The sequence below is a fragment of the Mobula birostris genome, chromosome 24, assembly GCF_030028105.1.
Source record: "Mobula birostris isolate sMobBir1 chromosome 24, sMobBir1.hap1, whole genome shotgun sequence".
NCBI lineage: Eukaryota > Metazoa > Chordata > Chondrichthyes > Myliobatiformes > Myliobatidae > Mobula > Mobula birostris.
In genome coordinates, this window is record NC_092393.1 from 38194717 (window position 1) to 38212680 (window position 17964).

At 37.5% G+C, this 17964-nt stretch overlaps 1 protein-coding gene across 2 annotated transcripts in view; it reads right to left on the minus strand.

The window, feature by feature from the left end:
* Positions 1–3325: 3325 nt before the first annotated feature.
* ttyh2 (tweety family member 2) overlaps positions 3326–17964 on the minus strand; it is a 132054-nt gene continuing 117415 nt past the window's right edge. For both annotated transcript variants that reach the window (XM_072241993.1, XM_072241992.1), the window contains exons 13-14: positions 14147–14225; positions 3326–10668 (exon numbers count right to left, since the gene is read on the minus strand). In XM_072241993.1, coding sequence (XP_072098094.1) covers positions 10606–10668; positions 14147–14225 — 142 coding nt within the window. In that variant the 3' untranslated portion in view covers positions 3326–10605. The remainder of the gene's footprint in view (positions 10669–14146; positions 14226–17964) is intronic.

Consider the following 17964-nt stretch of genomic DNA (forward strand, 5'->3'; position numbering starts at 1 on the left):
GGAATCCTTTACTTCACACAAAAACTCAGACCAGGGCCTCATCAGGGGATCAGAGGTGGAGAGGACCCACAACTTTAGATTCCTTGGTGTTCCTCGATGTTGTCATTTCAGAGGATCTGTCCTGACTCCAGCATACAAGTACCATTACAAAGTACAGCACCACCTCTACTTTCTTAGAAGTCTGTGAAGATTCAACATGTTATCTAGGACGATGACAAACTTCTATAGATGTGCGGTGGAGAGAATATTGACTTTGCATTGCAGCCTGGTATGGAAACACCAATGCCCTTCACTGGAAAAGACTAGAAAAAAGTAATGGATATAGCCCAGTCCATCACAGGTAAAGCCATACACACATCTGAGCACATCTATTTGGAGCACTATTGCAGAAAAGCAGCATCCATCAAGCACCCCCACCACCCAGGCCACGCTGTCTTCTCACTGCAGCCATCAGGAAGGTGGTACTGGAACCTCAGGACCCACACCATCAGGTTCAGGAACAGTTGATAGCCCTCAGCCATCAGGCTCTTGAACCAGAAGGAATAACTTCACTCCTCCCGACACTGAACTGTTCCCACAGTCAATGTACTCACTTTGGAGGTCTCAGTTTGTCATCTTTTGCACATTGGTTGTTTGTCCGTCTCGCATGCAGGTTTTCACTTATTCCATTGTTTCTTTGTATTTACTGTGAATGCCTGCAAGAAAATGAATCTCAGGGTGGTATACAGTGCAACCTTCTGTCTCAAGGTTAAAGATACTACCGTCCCAAGGCTGACATCAACAGCAGTTGTTGAATTAATTCTCTAAATTAGAACACTAGGAGGAGGATAAAATGGAATGATTGCATGGTCTAATTTGCTCAATTTATAAACCTGTGCAATTAGTAGATTAATCAAAAAGAGAATGTTAAGGCTACCTTAAATTGTTTCTGCTGTGTCTTGGTTGCTTAATAATATTGTTGCTGTGAAGGATTATGGTTGTAAATATTGTTAACAGAAATGCAAGACATTAACATGGCAGAAAGTCATGGATGATCATTATTTAAATAAAGGAGTGATATTAATTGAAGATGTACTGAAGTATTGAAACTTGCAGACTGAAGGTCAGGGCACTAGTTTGGACTGTGCTGGTGTGCTGACAGTAGATAATCTGGGACAGTACAAGTATATGAAATGTAACAGGAACATGATAACAAAGTAAAGTAGTAAATGAAAGGGAGAATATTGATTGAAAGGGATTAGAGGGATTGAAATGTTCAAAGGGCCATGCCACTTGAACAACTGATCTGTGGCACAATGTTGGAGAATTCCTGTGAGGGTCCCATTCAAGTAGCAGCTTGGACTGCAAAAATGTAAACAAGGATGATAAGGAATAGTTTAATCTACAAAAGAAACAGGGATAGTATAGCAAATGTAAAATATATTTCTAAAACTGACAGAGTAAGATAGCTGAGGAGACTGTTGTTACAATGCAAGGTCAAAACAAAGAAATATATAAATATGGGGCCAGAGATGAAACTGGATGATTAGAAGAAAATCTGTAGTCAGCGAACCATAGCAAGAGGAAAAGAGACGGTGAAATGATCATTCAGAAAGCAGGCTTCCATAGTTTTGTAGAGCAAACTGTAACAAGACTTTATGTATTGCATTTTTTTTTACCAAATGCAACAATTAGTTATGCTTTAAACTAAAATAGCTGTAGTTGCAATTGTTGTGGTCAAGGAAAGTGTCTCAAACACTTCAAATTCAAATCAAGAAAGTAAAACAAAAATAGAATTGGACAAATCTAATACCTATAGCCATACCACAATTTTGGAAAAGAAAAGAACTAAGCTATATTAAGCCAACGCTTTCTGGGAAATTCATACAGATCCGATCATGTTTCCAATTAACTGAGAGTTTCAAATTGATAGTTCCCTTGCAGTTTCTTGAGTGGGACTCCAGTAGTATGTTGCAAACTTATTGAGGAGACTGCTGAATATAACTGCATAAAGATGTGGATCTATTGATTTCAATGACTTGAAGTAGGTGTGAGGAACCTGTATCAAGAAATTCTCAGATTTGAATTATATTAACTTTAACTGTTTTTAAACGTGTTAACTTTAATAATTTAAACTTTTAAATGGTTGATATTTTTAACTGTCAAAGACTCACCAAATTGGTCTTGACTGAGTGACAGGCTGCCAAACAGATGCATAGTTAGCAGTCATACTTTTGAACAATCTTATGGATATTTCTTGTTCAGCCATGCCTTTTTACTACTGCCAATAATATGGTGATATTACATTGAGCAAAGCTCTCACCTCACTTATGATCAACCTGGTACTTACTACTAAATTGACATAGATGGACTTGCTAAAGATGTGTGCCTGTTTTCTATGCAGTTAATGCGGTTGTTGCATTGTTAACATCAAGTTCTAGCCCAAGGTAATGTAAAATTGAAGGTACTTTCTCTCGTTATATTTTATAAGTGAATTAATCAAATGACGAGAAAAAAATAAAGTTGAAGTAAAAGTAAAGGCATCCATTAGTCTTGCAAGCCCATGGATCTGTGCCTGGAAAGTCCTCACTCTCCAGGGCGCAGGCCTGGGCAAGGTTGTATGGAAGACCAGCAGTTGCCCATGCTGCAAGTCTCTCCTCTCCACGACACCAATGTTGTCCAAGGGAAGGGCATTAGGACTCATACAGCTTGGCACCAGTGTCGTCGCAGAGCAATGTGTGGTTAAGTGCTTTGCTCTGGGACACAACACGTTCCCTCGTTTGGGGCTCGAACTCATGACCTTCAGGTCGCTAGTCCAATGCCTTAACTACTTGGCCACGTGTATTATACAATAAACTTGAAGTATAATTTTGATTAATAATATTCATACTTTGGTTAATTTCTATATGTTCTTTAAAGTATTTTTGAACAATAAGAGGTCTTGGTTTTAAAAGAATATATTTTCCATGACAAATGCATTGAAATTCTAAAGGTACCTGATGATGTAAGAGACTAGAGAGCAAATTTTTCCTCTTCTAGGCCTCCTTTCATAACAAACATGTAAAACCTATACAAACAAAACTTTTAAGATTCTCTGTCAGAACTTCAAGAATAATGAGAATAATAATTCTCTTTAGATAGAAAATCATAATCTGCTCCATCATGGGGGCCAAATATAAAATTACAGGAGAGATGACAAGTATATCCTTCTTGAAGATTTAGAACTTATTTAATAAGAAACCATTTCAACTGTGCATATTACAAGCAAAGGTTATCTATTAACAATGCAAAACTTAAAATAATGAAAATACTGTCTTTTTGAAAATTCATAATTTATTGTGTATATTTGTGTTCATTCAGAAACAGTGGTATTTTGCAGGGAAATGAAAATACCCAAATACAATACACTAAGAACAATGTTGAGCCAGTTAAATACATTTACAAAAAAATTACCATTTTAAAAAATTCCTGAAATAAAATTTATTACAGTGTAAATAAGAGTCTCACATCATAGTTAAATATTGCTCAGTGACAATAGTCATTGAAACTCAACTTGCTTCTATCCAAAAGCAGAACAGAATGGATAAATCTTATTTTAATATGTAATATTTAATAGTTCACAATGATAAGCAAACTGATCCCTGAGCCAGATTTAATTCACAATAGTCATGTCAAATGAATATTAATAAAATCTGACAAGTTGAACAATTTTGTTTTGGGATTATTTTAACGCATTCAAGCAGTTTATTTGACAGTGAGATTGTCTGTGTTTTGCACTTTTATCTTCAATTTCATGGGAAATGGCAGAATTAATGTGTTATATCATAACAAAAATGCTTTTTCTATCCATATGGTAGAAATAATGCCTCAGTGTTAGTCTGCAAAAATTAATTTCTTACTGAAAGTTTATGAAATGTATCAACATGTATCAGACTGTACAAAAATCAATTGAAGCAAAAAAAAACTGCAAATGCTGGAAATCTGACACAAAATCAAAAATCAGCGGGAAATGCTCAGCATCCTACCTTCACATGCGTTATTTTTTCAGTATTTTCTGTCTTATTTCAGAATACAAAACTTAAAATGGTTTTCTTGCATTTCGTACACACAGCAAGTGATAAGACTTTACATGTTGAGAAAAATCACACTTCACTTGCATGATAATTTTTCAGTTAAACAGCGGTTCTGAAGAGTTACGTGTTTTGTCTATTCCAAATGCACAGTACAAAATTCCTTGATTACATCCAAAATATCCATTAACTTGTGCTTAGTAGATCATGCTAAAAACGGCACTGTATTTCAGTATTATGGAATACAAAGACAAAACCAAAAGGGAGCAGACAAAGAAACATGTTTGAGCAATTGTGCTTAAAGGCAGAATAAAAAGACAAAGACAATGAATTAAATCAGATTTAGATTTTGATCTTATACAATATTCAGTGCAAGAAAAGGACTGATATGATATCTATTAGCCATTTTATATATCCAAATTACTGTTAGCTTCAAGGTTCTTCATTTTAGTCAGTCTCCCACTATTTTTAATTCACTGATACAATTACACAAAAACATTGAACCAGACATGTTCTTGCACTGCAGTAATGTATTTGACACAATACCGAATTTCATACATCAGAATTAATTGTTTCTAACATTAAAATATGTAACAAACCAAAAAAACCACATACAATTGATAGCTTCAATCAGATGTGGCAAATATATATTTTATAGCCCAGTACTAACAATACAAACTCTACCATAAACAGTCCCAAGCCCGGTTGCAAAAGGAGGGTTGGGCATGAGGCTAAAAACCCAGAGCTATAGAATCGTCAACAGAAGTTTCAGCGACCTCATTGTGGGAGAGGAAGGATACTCCAGAAAGATGGGCTATACCCAGGGGCAACTTGACAGACAGAGGACTCTGGCGAGCTACTATCAGCAGCCTATGCCCCAGAAGGATGATGGGGCTTAACAACACTACCAATACAGATAACCTTTACTGTATTTTGAGTTTGTCGGGAAGTCTTCTTTTGACTAACCTTACCATATTTTACTCTTCATTTCATTTAAGAGTTCCTTTTGTGAAGAGTCAATGATTATCAGACAAGGTTTTATTTATTTCTGACACAAATAATGAAATGAACTGCTGCTTAAAGAATGACTTACTTCCAACAAGATCATCTTAAATTCACTAATTATTGAGGAATATAAAATAATATAACAATTAAAGTGGGCCGCAAGATATTGCTGACTTCATTCAATCAAAATAAGGTTTATAACATTTAGTTCGACAATTGTTATTTCTTACTTGGCTCAACTCAAAGCAGTTTGAATTACAAGTGTGATTACATAAAATTTGCTCTGGAACACATGTGCAAGAGTCATGTTTATCAGACACACAACTGCATACAAGAATATGCCTTAGCAATGTTGATAAGGATTTAATGAAGGTGAATTTCAAGTAAACAAATTACATCCCATATCATTTGGTCAAGTATATAAAGCATTTCCATCTGCAGCTCTTTTAATTGAAGCCAATACATGCAATACGATAGCTTAAGAAAATGTCTACACCGAGCACGACACAATTCAGCAGACCACTTTTTTTTTGATGAGTGAAGATAATGGCCCAGAGTTGAATCAGAATCAGATTTAATATCACTGACTGTGCAAAAGTCTTAACCGTATTAAGGTGCCTAAGATTTTTGCACAGTACTGTATTTGTCAACGTGGAGCAGAGAGCGAGTTTGTAAATCTGTCAGGATCAAAGGACGTTGGGAATGGTGAGAGTGGAGGCCAGGGGAGACATGTGGAACAAGTGGCAAAGGAGTGCCAGGGTCAGGGGTGGCGTGGGGCTGACACTTCCAGCCCCGAGACACCAGGCAAGGTCATTTGATTTCAAACAATTGCGTTATTGATCATTATAGAATGTTTCTCTTATGCTTCCTGCTCCCTCCTCTCGCTCTGCCCCTTTTCCCAGCCATGGATTCCCCTCTCCCTGCCCCCTTCACACTCTCAGTCCACAATACGGTTGGATATTAGAATCAGGTTTATCATCACTCATGTCATAAAATTTGCTTTTTTTTACAGCAGTAGTACAGTGCATTATATAAAATTACTACAGAACAGTGCAAAAGTCTTAAGCAATATATACATTTAAAACTTTTGAAAAGTACTGTGTATTGTGAAGTCTGTGAAATTTGCAGTCATCAGAAGCCAATAAGCAGGCATTGGTGGCCTCGAAAAAACTGCTCTCTTAATTTGTGCAGTCCTCCATGCGAAAAGATTGAGGATAAAAACCTATATGCTCTGTGGCATACCTTCCAATGTTCTCCAATGCAAGCACTTGGAGCAAACAAAAAGGGATCGACAGATAGATCCCAGATACAGTAAGTGATTAGCGAAGCAAACAGTTTGCTGACCTTTATTGCAAATGGGTTAGAGTATGGAAGAAAAAGTTTCGCAGATTGAGATGACTCCTGGTTGTCGTTATGTTGTTTTGTTCCTTTGTCCAAGGAAAGATGCATTTGCCTATGCATTTGAGCGCAAACAGCTCTTTCTTCTACTGGGCAGTCAACAATGCTTATCACAACATACATAATTCAGAGAGAGATTATCTGGGTGGATGTTGAAAAACTGCTTTATCTAAGTAGAGTGTGTAAAACCATGCCGAATATTCCCTCAATCACTTAAACTGAGATTTGAAGTTTCCCCATCAGAAGATTGTCAATCTTTCAAAATCTTTCATTGAATACATTCCAAGGCTGAGGTTGATAAGCACTTTGAATATTATTTAATGAGGTGAACCCAAAGAGCCAGTGACTTTAGGAGAATATGAAGTACTGGGCATAATGTGATCTTTAAGTTGGCAGGCAAAATGGTGGCAGATTCAATACCAACTCCACTCTGTCAAGGAGAATGGACTAGCAATGAGAGAATTGATTGACTGCAGAAATGAGAATTGAGGCTGCTTGGGTTTTACAATTATGTGAAATTTACAAGTTATAATGCGTTAAATATTACTGATGCAATAACCTGCAAAAAAAAATCAATTTCTTGTACAATTCAGCTGCGACGGACCTCAGGAGTTCTAATAATCTTTCACTGTTCTTGCATAGATTTAAAGTATAAAATTTAGTCAGAACATCCAAACAGCACATCTCGCCTCAATGATAAAGGACGAACTTAAAGGTACTCTACATTTGTCATGCTCCTGTGGAGCAAGATGGTCATTTCCGTCAGAAATGTCAGAGAGCCACCTGTGCTCACAAGGATTATTAATCAAGTATAAAATACCATTCAGCTGATGAAGCTCAGTGCCCAGTGAGCCACTGAAATAAAGAGAGGGGGCAGGTGTTGCCTTGGCCACCAGCATGTTTGAAAGATGTATGGCACAGCTGCCGTGCCTCTGACAGGCACCTTTGAGCATTTGGGAGTTTCCAGCTGATGATCACACAAGCTATCCATTCATGTCAAGATCATAGGATGTAATGTTATACTTCTCACTTCGCCCTTGAATTGACTATTACTTAACTGCAGCAGTGATGGGCATGCAGATGGCGAAGAAAGACTAATTTTTCTGATGGACGTTTTTGTTAAAATTCTGCACAAATTATTATTTTGAAATATGATTACTATTAAGTTTTTGTTGTTTTTTTACTCGGTACAATGCTATTTTAAAATTACAAATATTTTACAAATTAGTGAAAAGGTAATTAATTAAATTTTCATTTAAAATTTTGCAATCAGGGTATCAATTCTTGCAATGAATGTTTTCTAATTCAAATTTCACTGCCATGGGAAAGTGAAGATGGAGGATAGAGAGAAGCTGGAGATCGGGAAGAAAAGGATAGCGGCTGGGAGAAGTGGAGGTAAAAGGAAGGAAGCATCTTGCCACCCACTTTTCAAATATAGGTGCTACTTTGCTGTTATCCAGCAGCATTGCCCATAACAACCTTTCCTTCCTCAGTCTGTCCACAGACCACAGCCTATCAGGTTAGATTCATCCACCTTTGCCAGTCAACAAGGGTCAGTCCTGCCTGAAAGAGAAGACGGCAACAAATGCAACATACCGGCACAATATTTGGCACATTTACAGATAAAGACTGCACCGTCTCACTTGGAACCATGACGTCAACTTCACAATCCTTCTTCATTTTCTCGGTTTACATCTCACGATTGTATCTTCCCTTTTGGTCCTGCTGGTCACCACACCTGTGAGTAATGTTTGTCCCCCAACATTCATCCTGATGGAAGCTGCATCCAATTTGGAGTGTCATATAAAACCTAAGCATTGTGAGTATTTTTTCATCAATCTGCACTGAAGCTTGGAAATGTGTTGGAACAGATCATCATATTTAATCAAAGAAACTGCCTCCCGGTGTGATAATGTGCCAGGCTTATGTTTAATTGCTTTCAATGGGGTTCCACAGATTACTCCCAAGAATTTTAGGGAATCGGTGAATTAAATATGATGGATCTCAATTGGCTCCGCTGGAGATGTGTAAAAATTTATTAACTAAGAATCTATTAGGAATGTCCACGAGCTGCTGACTGCTATCTTCCAGTCCCATTTGATGATGTGGTGAGGCCGCTTGACTGAAATGGTCCCACCTTAATCAAACCTCTATTTCATGGTTAGTTTCGCATCAAGGCAGTGCAGGACTTGCACCATGACCAGAAGTCCTACTTTACATATCATAGTGGTTGCCAACTTAATCATTACTGGCATTCATATAATTCCTCGTGTGCCACCAAGCCACTGCTGACACCCTCGTGGATGGGTGAAAATACCTCTTGGTCAGTCCCACATGCATAATTCCAAAAATCTTTCCACAGTTCTCTGTGCCAGGTTTAGAAAGTCTACAAAACATACAAGTCTGGATCACAAAACAAGGGGGCACTTTAATCTTTCACAGACTCCTTCTTTAAGTAGTTCCAGTATACCAATTGGAAGGTGAACAAAAAACAAAATCAAGAAAATAACATATACCGCATGTGAACCTAAAATAAAATGTGCAATTCATTAAACCTGAACAATATAAATCTGGTGTGTGTATATAAAATCATAAAAATGATTTAAAAATAATAACCCATTTAGGAACTGAATAATGAGCCATTACAATTTGTAAGCATTTAAAAATCTGTTAACCTGAACCTCTGTTGTTGTCTGAGACTTCTTTCCATTAAAATCTACATCAATAATCTTCATTGATTATGCAGGATTGGAACACAGGACGTTCTGGGCTGTAAAATCTGAAGTCATGTGAACTTTGCAAGTAGAAGGCATCAGTTCAAGTTCATCGTAGTACATGCAAAAATGCTGGAGGAACTCAGCAGGTCAGGCAGCCGAGACCCTTCATCAGAACTTGTTATCCCAAGTTAATGTGCCTTTGTGAAGCTCCTGTTTATTCCAGTGACAGCCACTTTAGCTTTAAACTTATGATGTGGTCTTGAATCAATTACATCTACATTGAAATTTCTGCACTGTTACGTTTTCATTGTATAATGACTGTGAATGCATCTAGCATCACTGTTACCTCTGCTGAAAAATCCAGGTTAACAGTAAAGGAAATCATCTCCATCTCTAGAATAGAGATCAAACTTGAAAGAGATCTAAAGCCAGTTACTATTCCACAATAAGCATATTGGCAAATACAATTTGTTGAGACATTGTCAAATTGTTTTAAAGAAAGAAACTAATACAAATATTTTTATGAATTTTCAATCTGGAATCCAAAGCTCCTTTATTAGAAAGAAAGCTTTCTGTTGCTGTCTCAGCAAATTCACAATATGATTATATACTCAAAAAATACACATTACAAATAGTGCCAGTGTTAAGAATTGACTATGTATGGAAATTTCGTAGTACTATTTCTAATAAAATAGCATTAACTAAATTCATTGAAGAAATTTTGTGGCAGAGTCAGCCCTAAAAGACATCTCGTGTCGAGAGCTTCTACTTGTTTTTTTAAAGTTCCATATTTCTTATTCCTCTTGCTTCAAGACTCATTTGCCAATCTCACCTCCTTTGACTCAAAAGATGTGAGACTCCTTGCCATTGTCTATGCCATGATTAGCTTAAATTAGTTTTTCTTTACTTGGAAATGCCATGTTTGATCATCTACTGTGCACCCTGATCAAGAATACAATAAATCACAGTCTTAACGGTATTGTGAGGTCAGTCACATGATTGAAGCCCTAGAATTAAATGCATCAAACTTTGATGTAGACACCTTAGATATTCAGTTCAAACTGACTTTTTAAAAATAGCATCTGTGTACAAGTTACTCCTTATATCAGATGCTAAATGAAGCTCCATTCAAATTCATCTTCCAAGCACATATTTGCTGTGCACCCAGCTCCAATAATAGTATGTAAAAAAATCATGCAGGATTTTCAGAGGTAATTACAAATATTCAGAGTAACAGTAATTTTCAACACCACTTCAGAAAAATGTTAATAAATTGCCAGCATCAATATTCAACAGTTCTTTACTGCTCCCATCAAACTTCATTCTATCAGAAAGTTTTGGCCAGAGCACCCTTTTTGTTAAGTAAAGTAAAACTTTAGGCTATTGTAAGAACACTGCTATGAAGATCAGCAGAAATGTTAGACAGGAAATACATTTCAGTAAATTCTGGAAGGTTCTTCGCCCACTGCAAGGTAGGTTGCTCTCATACTGGGGGTGTACTGGAAAGGAGACAAAAATAATCAGTAAAGGAACCTTTCAGTTCAATACTTTGATAAACATACTTACAAATATGCAAAGTAATGTGATCTTTGATGAACAAGTTTTGACATTAGTCTACAAGAGTCACAGCGACATAAGCGACATCAGGGATCGCAGAATGCACAGATAAGACTGCTTGACAGTCAGACTATAAAACATTCTAGATTATTGGGTGGAATAATTTCAAACAGCAATTAATTTCACTAATACAAGTTGAATGAAAATTAATGTTCTGCAACAATTGGATTGTGGTTTTCTGTTGATGGAATGGTAATAAAAGTCGGCTGTAGAAATGCTGAAAAGAAAGTGGGATAGGAGTGATGAATAAGCATCGACTGGGTCTGCTCCAGTAATAACTACGTGATTTTCTTTTGGGTACATATTCTCCAGTTCTTCCTGACACCACATCGAGTCCACTATGTAGGTACTAACTGTTGCAACCCAAGGCATGCAATTTTGAGACAGGAATTATACCTTTGGAAGTATTGCAATGCACAGTAGTTCAATATAGTTAATCATTTCATAAAACAAATGACCTTAAAAAAAGAGCTGCTGAAAAGTCTGTTCAAAATATACAATTATCAATAAAGGATAGCAACCTGATACTATTTGATGTAGTTTTATTTTAAGTGTTGAAATTGGGCTTCTAATACTATAAACATGTGAAGAGTATCAATGGGCAAAGGCTTTGTGAGCCACAAGACCTGTTTCTGCACTGTATCCCTCTAAGATTCTACGTGACTTGTTCAATAGGTAGTACTTTTCAAGCACCAGTATGACTACATGCTTATTACTACAAACCATTCTTTATCTTCCTTAAATTTAAAGGCGGGCATAATCAATGCTATATACTATCACTTATTAATTGTTAGATTGAAGGCACTTTTAAAACATGACAACAATTTTTGAATCTATCTCCCTATATATTCAAAAGATAGGCAGGATCCAATAGTGCTTTCTATAAAGTTTTCAATGTGATTGAAACAAAATTTCAACAGGAAGCTCTCAGGAATGTCGAATTATTTAGTATGTTTACTTGAATCTGTTCTAGTTTATTAAATTGCAAGTTGTTTAGAATTGAATGAGAAAATAACTGCTACACAATATCCTTCTTAATGGTGAATAGTGAAAATAATTGAAGAGAAATATAGTCTGGCATGGCTTAACGATAATCCACTTTACAGGAATGAAATGGCTCAGGTAGTCAGAAGGCTGAGGGTTTGTGTGTACAAACAGGAAAGCACCCTGAGTCAAAACAATGATGGAACATGTTCAGCATCTTGCACATTGGAAGGCCTGAAACAAGTATAGTTCAGGGCAGAACAATAGTTTTTTTTGGAGTTGCGTGAGGTGAAGTGATTTTTGGATGATTTCTGACATGTTTATATGTGATTGTTTAAATGTACTGCAAATAGACTCTTCCCCCTCACTATTTCCTGCCTTTATTTTAGTTGCTCATTATCTGCAAGCTTCTTTTTTAAACCTCTTGTATACAGTTACTTCTTGTAAATCCTCCCTGAGGATTTATTTCAAAGTTTATATGATGCTGTCACTGTTTACTTTTCTAGAATAAAAAATAAGCTTTCAGAAATTCATTCTGTTAATTATGACTTTTCTAATTGAATTTCATCAGTTTTACCACCAGAAAGGAGAATATGGGAACAAGGCTGAGGGGGGTAGGGTGGAGGTACAGGGACAGAAATACTGGAGAAGACCTACCAACTTTTCTGAAATGATGATCTTATTATTTAAAAAAAAAGATACCAGTGATGCTCACAAAGCAGTAAACATATTACAAGACGCCTGTTGGAATTGTATACAGCGCAGAATATTAGCACAAAGCAACACTCTGGTGTGGCACAGAAAGAGATGCCTACTGTATGGTTCAGCCTCTTCAATCAGTTGAGAGGCAAGAGGGTTTGTAAACCTCATGACTTCCTCTTTTACCATTTAAAATTCATCCAAAGTAACCAAAATCAACTCAACAAGTAGCTGTGGAACGTGAAATACAAATTGTTACTCTCACTGCTACTGTTGTAGAAACAATGGTGCTTCTGCAACAGAAATAATGTATCTGCATATTTACCTATAAAATACGATTAGGACGTACTCATCTTGCTTCCAGAGAAATGCTTGAGTAATAACTGAACATCTGTGATTTTAATTTATTTTAACAAAGACAATGTTAAAATTATGTACGTGCAATTCATCTGAATTCAAGCAGCATTTATATTTACCCTTCAAAACAGCAGTAAACCTGATAGGAACATTGGGGGATTGAGAGAACTTCTTGAAAATTTACAGCAGAGAATTAATTGCTGTGTATTGGCAACAAACATGAAAGACTGAAACAAGAATATAGTCATTGTGCCAAAATGAAGCTGGCTAAGTTTCTACTGTATATGAGGCTTGTCTGAAAAACAGAATGAAAACAACACTTCTAGTGATCCCAAGCATGTTAGCCTGCTGAACCCAAACCTCTTAACAATGGAGAAAAACATGAATGAAGACTGATTTTGATATATAATGAACACTTGATGGAAATGAAAAATATGAGATAAAACAAATGACAGAACTTACTGTTTTAAAACACTCATAATTCAGCTCCAAAAGTCAGTCAAAAAATAAAATATTGGTATTACAACTAGTATTAGTACAACATAACTAATAACAGAATGCAACTTTAATTTGATTGCATGAAATACTTTCAATCTTTAGTTGGCAGTGGCAAAAATAAGACACAAAGCAGCAGTTTACAATTAAGAAAATTTTGTTGCCAAAATCAAAATTATTCTACAAGCAAAAGTTTGTAAATGTGGAATAGAAAACAATAAGAAACGGAGCAGATGAGTAATTCCCAGAAAATTCAACAAATAATGATATCACTAATACAGATAGTTCTTAAATTCAGAGGCACAATGAGGAACTGGACTACTGGACTCATACCCATACAGCAGTAATTTCCCCTCCTCAAAGGGTTCAAAAGAATATTTAATGAACTCAGGGCTGACATAAGTTTACCACATTCGGAACCAGGTAAATACTTAGCCTATAGGTCCCATCAATCGGATTGTGTGCACTAAACCCATCTATATTGCTGATACTGGTGTTCAGAGTGTTTTTATTGGCTTTCTCACTTATGAATAAAAACGGTTTGATAACGAACATTTTAGTTCATTTTCCTTGAACTAGTGAGGTAAAGAGAGATATGAACGATGGGGCATTATATCCAATGCTCATATCAGATTCAGAACATACTTCTCAAGTAAGTGCATTTTGCTACTTTTACTAGTATTATTTTTGAAATAAGCTCACAGAATGTCTTTAGCATTTTTGTTACCAACAGACATTATATCACAGGATAGAAACAACCAAAAAAAGAAAGTAGTATCACAACATGCACTATCAAAATTAGTTTGTCTCAGATGCCCAACGTACCGAAGGTGGTGGCGAATTTCTTCCAATCAGTGGAACATTTTCAAATCGAGGATTTCCACCAAATAACACTGTGTTATTCCTGTGTAGAAGAAATGAAATCAATTGCAATTGGAACCATTCTGCATGATAAGCAAATAATTAGCATCACATTTTGAGAGGGATTGTGTTCCATTAAACTGTTTTACAAAGCTAGATGCATACCATAAACCCACAATCCTCACTGCCCTAGCCTGTTGTGTTCAGTTCTGGTCACCTCATTATAGGAAGGACATGGAAGCTATGGAAAGGGTGCAGAGGAGATTTACCAGGATGTTGCCTGGATTGGAAAACAAGTCTTATAAGGCAAAGTTAGCAGAGCTGGGACTTTTCTCTTTGGAGCATAGAAGGATGAGAGAGGACTTGATAGAGGTCTACAAGATTATGAGAGGCATAGATAGGGTGGATAGACAGTATCTGTTTCCCAGTGCACGAATAGCAAACACCAGAGGGCATATGTACAAAGTTAAGGGAGGGAAGTTTAGGGGAGACATCAGGGGCAAGTTTTTTTTACACAGAGGGCTGTGGGTGCCTGGAATGACTTGCCAGGGATGGTGGTGGAGGCTAAAACATTAGGGGTATTTAAGAGCCTCTTGGACAGGCACATGGATGAAAGAAAAATAGAAGGTTACTGGGTAGTGTGGGTTTAGTACATTTTTTAAAGGAATATATGGGTCGGCACAACATCGAGGCCGAAGGGCCTGTACTGTGCTGTAGTATTCTAGTGCCTAGTTTCTAGCCTGGTAGAAAATATAACTGGATATCTTTAGTGATTACTATTTCCATGAAGCTACTTAATTCTCTTTATATATTTAATTTCTGGCATTATTCAAAGACACAAACAGACAACAGTGGTGTACTTCTTGATCAGATACATGAGATCTCCTGCTTTGATGGAGCAAGAACGATTCTGGTTAATTAGGACACATCAGAACAAATACATTCTGGTGCAATTAAGCAGCTGCCACAATTAGCTGAAGTTCCATAGAACTAGTTAAAAAGGTATTAAAAAAACAAACTGAGTAACAAATTCTGTATTTATATGAAATAAAGAACAAATACGAACACTACCAATGGTACTACAAAAGTATAAAACTGTGTATTAGTTCTTAATAATTATTGATGGAGAAATTCACCCAGTGTATGCAATCAACAAAATCACCAAGTGAGGATAATGAACTACCTTCATACAATGCTATCAATGACTGCATTCTCCAAATCTTCATTTCTATTGTAACATTCAAGATGATTGTCAATACTTCCAAATTCTTCATAGTTCCTAACTTGTTGAAGTAGTAAAACTGATTCATTTTCGCTCCCAGCCATTTCTGACAGTCCCCAAGCCTGAATGCTTGAAACTGCAGTGAGCAAAGCAGCTCTAAATTGTCTCAATGCTTATTTCTCCCCAACTATCAGTGACAAAAATCACTGCTTTTTTAAAACAAACACAGGCAACTGACACTTTTTAAAAAATTGTCGCTACAAGGATAGGGTAGTGTATAACAGCCACACAAGTGTGTGTGACTGATGCCAGCCTGTACCTTTTCAGCAACAGTCTCCTGCCCAATTTAAGCGGCAAAGTGTCCCAAATAAATGAGAGGAACCTGGCAATTTTCTGGATTAGTTTTTGTTTTTTTTTTAAGAGTTGTGCCAAATAATTGGCTGCCCCGATTAACCAATGACCCAATTAACCAGAATCCACTGTAATTCAACATTACATTTCATTGAAAAAGATTGGCTTTTTATGGTCATTTATTTATTTATCACATGTACACCAAAACATACAATGAAATGTGTAATTTGTGTTAAGAAACCAACACAACCTGGGGATGCACTGAGGTAGCCCACAAGTGTAGCCACATTTTCCGGCGCCAACGTAACAATGTTCACAGAATAACACAAGCAACAACAGAATTGAATTGACTTTATTACTTACATCCTTCACAAACATGAGGAGCAAAAATCTTTACATTACATCTCCATCTAAATGTGCAATCCTAGTAATTTATAATAAACAGAACAGTCAATGTAACATAGAAATACACTCAAATCAGCATGAGTTCATCAGTCTGATGGCCTGGTGGAGGAAGCTGTCCCGGAGACCGCTGGTCCTGGGCTTTTATGCTACAGTACTGTTTCCCAGATGGTAGCAGCTGAAATAGATTGTGCTTGGGGTGACTCGGGTCCCCAGTGATCCTACGGGCCCTTTTTACACACCTATCTTTGTAAATGTCCTGAATTATGGGAAGTTCACAACTACAGATGCGCTGGGCTGTCCGCACCACTCTCCGCAGAGTCCTGTGATTAAGGGAGGTACAGTTCCCATACCAGGCAGTGATACAGCCAGTCAGGATGCTCTCAATTGAATTGACTTTATTTCTCACATCCTTCACATACATGAGTAAAAATCTTTATGTTACGTCTCCATCTAAATGTGCCATGTGCAACCATAGTAATTTATAATATTTTATAATAAATAGAACAGTGCCCCTGTAGTAAGTTCTTAGGATTTGGGGGCCCATACCAAACTTCCTCAACCATCTAAGGTGAAATAGGCGCTGTTGTGCCTTTTTCACCACACAGCTAGTGTGTACAGACCATGTGAGCTCCTCGGTGATGTGGATGCCGAGGAACTTAAAGCTGTTCACCCTCTCAACCCCAGATCCATTGATGTCAATAGGGGTTAGCCTGTCTTCATCCTCCTGTAATCCAAAACCAACTTTGTTTTTGTGACATTGAGGGAGAAGTTGTTTTCTTGACACCACTGTGTCAGAAAGATCACTTCTTCCCTGTAGGCTACCTCGTTATTGTGTGAGATTAGGCCAACCAACGTAGTGTCATCAGCAAATTTAATTAGCAGATTAGAGCTGTGGATGTCGACGCAGTCATGGGTATACAGGGAGTAAAGGAGGGGACTTACTACACAGCCCGGAGAGGCTACTCTTATTGAGAGTCAGAGGAGTGAGGGTGAGGGAGCCCACTCTTACCATCTGCCAGCGATCTGACAGGAAGTCCAGGATCCAGCTGCACAAGGCAGGGTCAAGGCCGAGGTCTCTGAACTTCTTGTCAAGCCTGGATGGAATTATGGTGTTGAATACTGAATTGTAGTCCAAGAACAGCATTCTCACATGAGCATCCTTCTTCTCCAGATGTGTAAGGACGGTATGTAGAGCAGTGGCTATCGTGTTGTCTGTCGACCGGTTGTGTTCGTAGGCGAATTGTCGGGGGTCCAATTTGGGCGGTAGCATGCTGCAGATGTAATCCTTGACCAGCCTCTCAAAGCATTTGCGTACTATTGAGGTAAGTGCGACAGGACGCCAGTCGCTCAGGCATGTTACCTTGGTCTTTTTTGGTTCAGGGACAATGGTGGACAATTTTGAAGCAGGAGGGCACTCGACACTGGGAGAGGAAGAGATTAAAAATGTCAGTAAATACACCTGCCAGATATGCTGCGCACATCCTGACGATTCGCTCTGGCATGCCGTCCGGTCCCGCAGCCTTGTGACTGTCCACTCACTCGTTGGAAACACCAGCGTACCTCAGCCTCAGAGAAGACCAGGTTGCAGGTTGCAGCGGTGGCTTTCCTCGGAGGCTCAGAGTTAGCGACAAAACAACAAAAAAGTGGCTATCACCACTTTTCTGTCTGATCCAATCTTCTTTGCTACTTGCATTGAACAGCAGCCCCAAAATATGTTAGATAATATGATTGTAATTAATATTCATATTATCTAACATAGAGTGGTTTAATAATCTGCTCATTGATGGCACTACAATTTACAGTA